Source organism: Capsicum annuum, unplaced genomic scaffold (genome assembly GCF_002878395.1).
Source record: "Capsicum annuum cultivar UCD-10X-F1 unplaced genomic scaffold, UCD10Xv1.1 ctg29322, whole genome shotgun sequence".
Classification (NCBI taxonomy): Eukaryota; Viridiplantae; Streptophyta; class Magnoliopsida; order Solanales; family Solanaceae; genus Capsicum; species Capsicum annuum.
The window spans coordinates 1-1,315 of record NW_025835807.1 but is presented as its reverse complement, the minus strand read 5'-3'; the positions used below and the strand labels follow the sequence as shown (position 1 = coordinate 1,315).

The window sequence follows — 1,315 nt, the reverse complement described above, 5'->3', positions numbered from 1 at the left end:
CTAATAAGTTATTTATCACTTATTTATATTAAAAAGGAAAAATTACTTACAATTAACTTTTACAAATGTTGTTTATGTACTATTTTTTATATTCTAGCGCACCAAACTTAAATTGATTATGAAGTGCCTCTCACGATTGTTAAAGTGTCAAAAGGTAAGAAATTATCTTGTGTATTCCTCCCAACAAGATAAATAGTAAAAAAATGAATAACCTCTTTTGACTTTTTTGAAGAAATTGAAAAACAAGAAAAAAGTTAACTACTAATGAGAATTGTACTTTTGTAATTTGATTTACTCACCAACGATTCTTCATTGGCCTTAGAACCAAGAACACTTAAAAGAGATTTAAGAAATTCTTCTACATTGTTCTTGTTGCCTCGAACACTCTTAATCCCAGAATCATTAAAATACTCACTTCCAAAACCTGCAAAACATACAAATCGTAAGTCAAATTGTCATTAAATCAGGTAAATATGGAAAATACATCTCTCAAAAAGTAGTACATGTAGATATCTGCGTCATTTAACAAATGGTCTATGTAGATATATTTAATGTTTAACAAATAATGTATATTTATCATTTTCGTAACAAGATTGAATTTTAAAAGATTCTAAAACTATTTTTTTTAATTCAATAAATGTCTCATGATTTTATGAAACCACCCATTTCCTTTATACATTTAGACTCTATCTAGAATCAACCTATCTAAGAAAATAATTTCTCTTTCATTCAGACCAGACTCAAATACATTTTATGACTGAGTAAAAGAGGAATTGAATTTTTTTATTTGAGTCGGATTTGAGGGTTAAAAATTTGATGATATATTTCTTTAAAGCAATATGACATTCTTAAAATTTAAAAATGAGTTTTAAAATTCTTTTAATCTAATAAATATAGGTGTGCTAATGAAAATAATAAATATATCACATTTGCTAGACAAAGAGATTATGCATGAACTATTTTTCAATAAGGGTATAAATCGATATTGCAAAGTTAGTGGTATTTGCACCTTTTTTTCCTTAAGTTAAAAAGTACATTATTTTTTCCGAACAACTTAAAAGAAAAAATTAAATAAACTCAAAACAAACCTTCTAAGGAGTTTGCTAGCTTTTCAAGATTGACACTAACAAGCTTAACAAGGTCTTCTCCCGCCCACACCGGATGGACAACCATGGATATGACCATGACAGTGGAGACACCAATAAGAATGGTGGTTATTCGTCGTTGAGCAAATTGAAGTATATCTTCTATTCGATAACTAGAGACAACGACTAAGCTGAAAGTCAAGACAAATATCACAGTTCCATAGTCATAC

The 1,315-nt window shown here is 28.1% G+C and overlaps 1 protein-coding gene across 1 annotated transcript; it reads right to left on the bottom strand.

Annotated features, from left to right (window-relative positions):
* Positions 1–236: 236 nt before the first annotated feature.
* Positions 237–1,309, bottom strand: LOC124885372 (aluminum-activated malate transporter 2-like). The gene is made up of 2 exons (XM_047402869.1): positions 1,089–1,309; positions 237–424 (listed from the first exon to the last, which is right to left on the bottom strand). Exons 1-2 carry the CDS (start codon positions 1,183–1,185, stop codon positions 255–257), a joined length of 267 nt encoding a protein of 88 aa, XP_047258825.1. The 5' UTR covers positions 1,186–1,309; the 3' UTR covers positions 237–254.
* Positions 1,310–1,315: the final 6 nt, after the last annotated feature.

What these genes read in the sequence shown, in the direction of transcription:
- LOC124885372 (XM_047402869.1), bottom strand. Translation starts at nt 1,185, where the DNA reads ATGGTCATATCCATGGTTGTCCATCCGGTGTGGGCGGGAGAAGACCTT. An exon ending in GCTAGCAAACTCCTTAGAAG is followed by an intron (nt 425 to 1,088) that starts GTTTGTTTTGAG and finishes TATGTTTTGCAG; the next exon opens with GTTTTGGAAGTGAGTATTTT.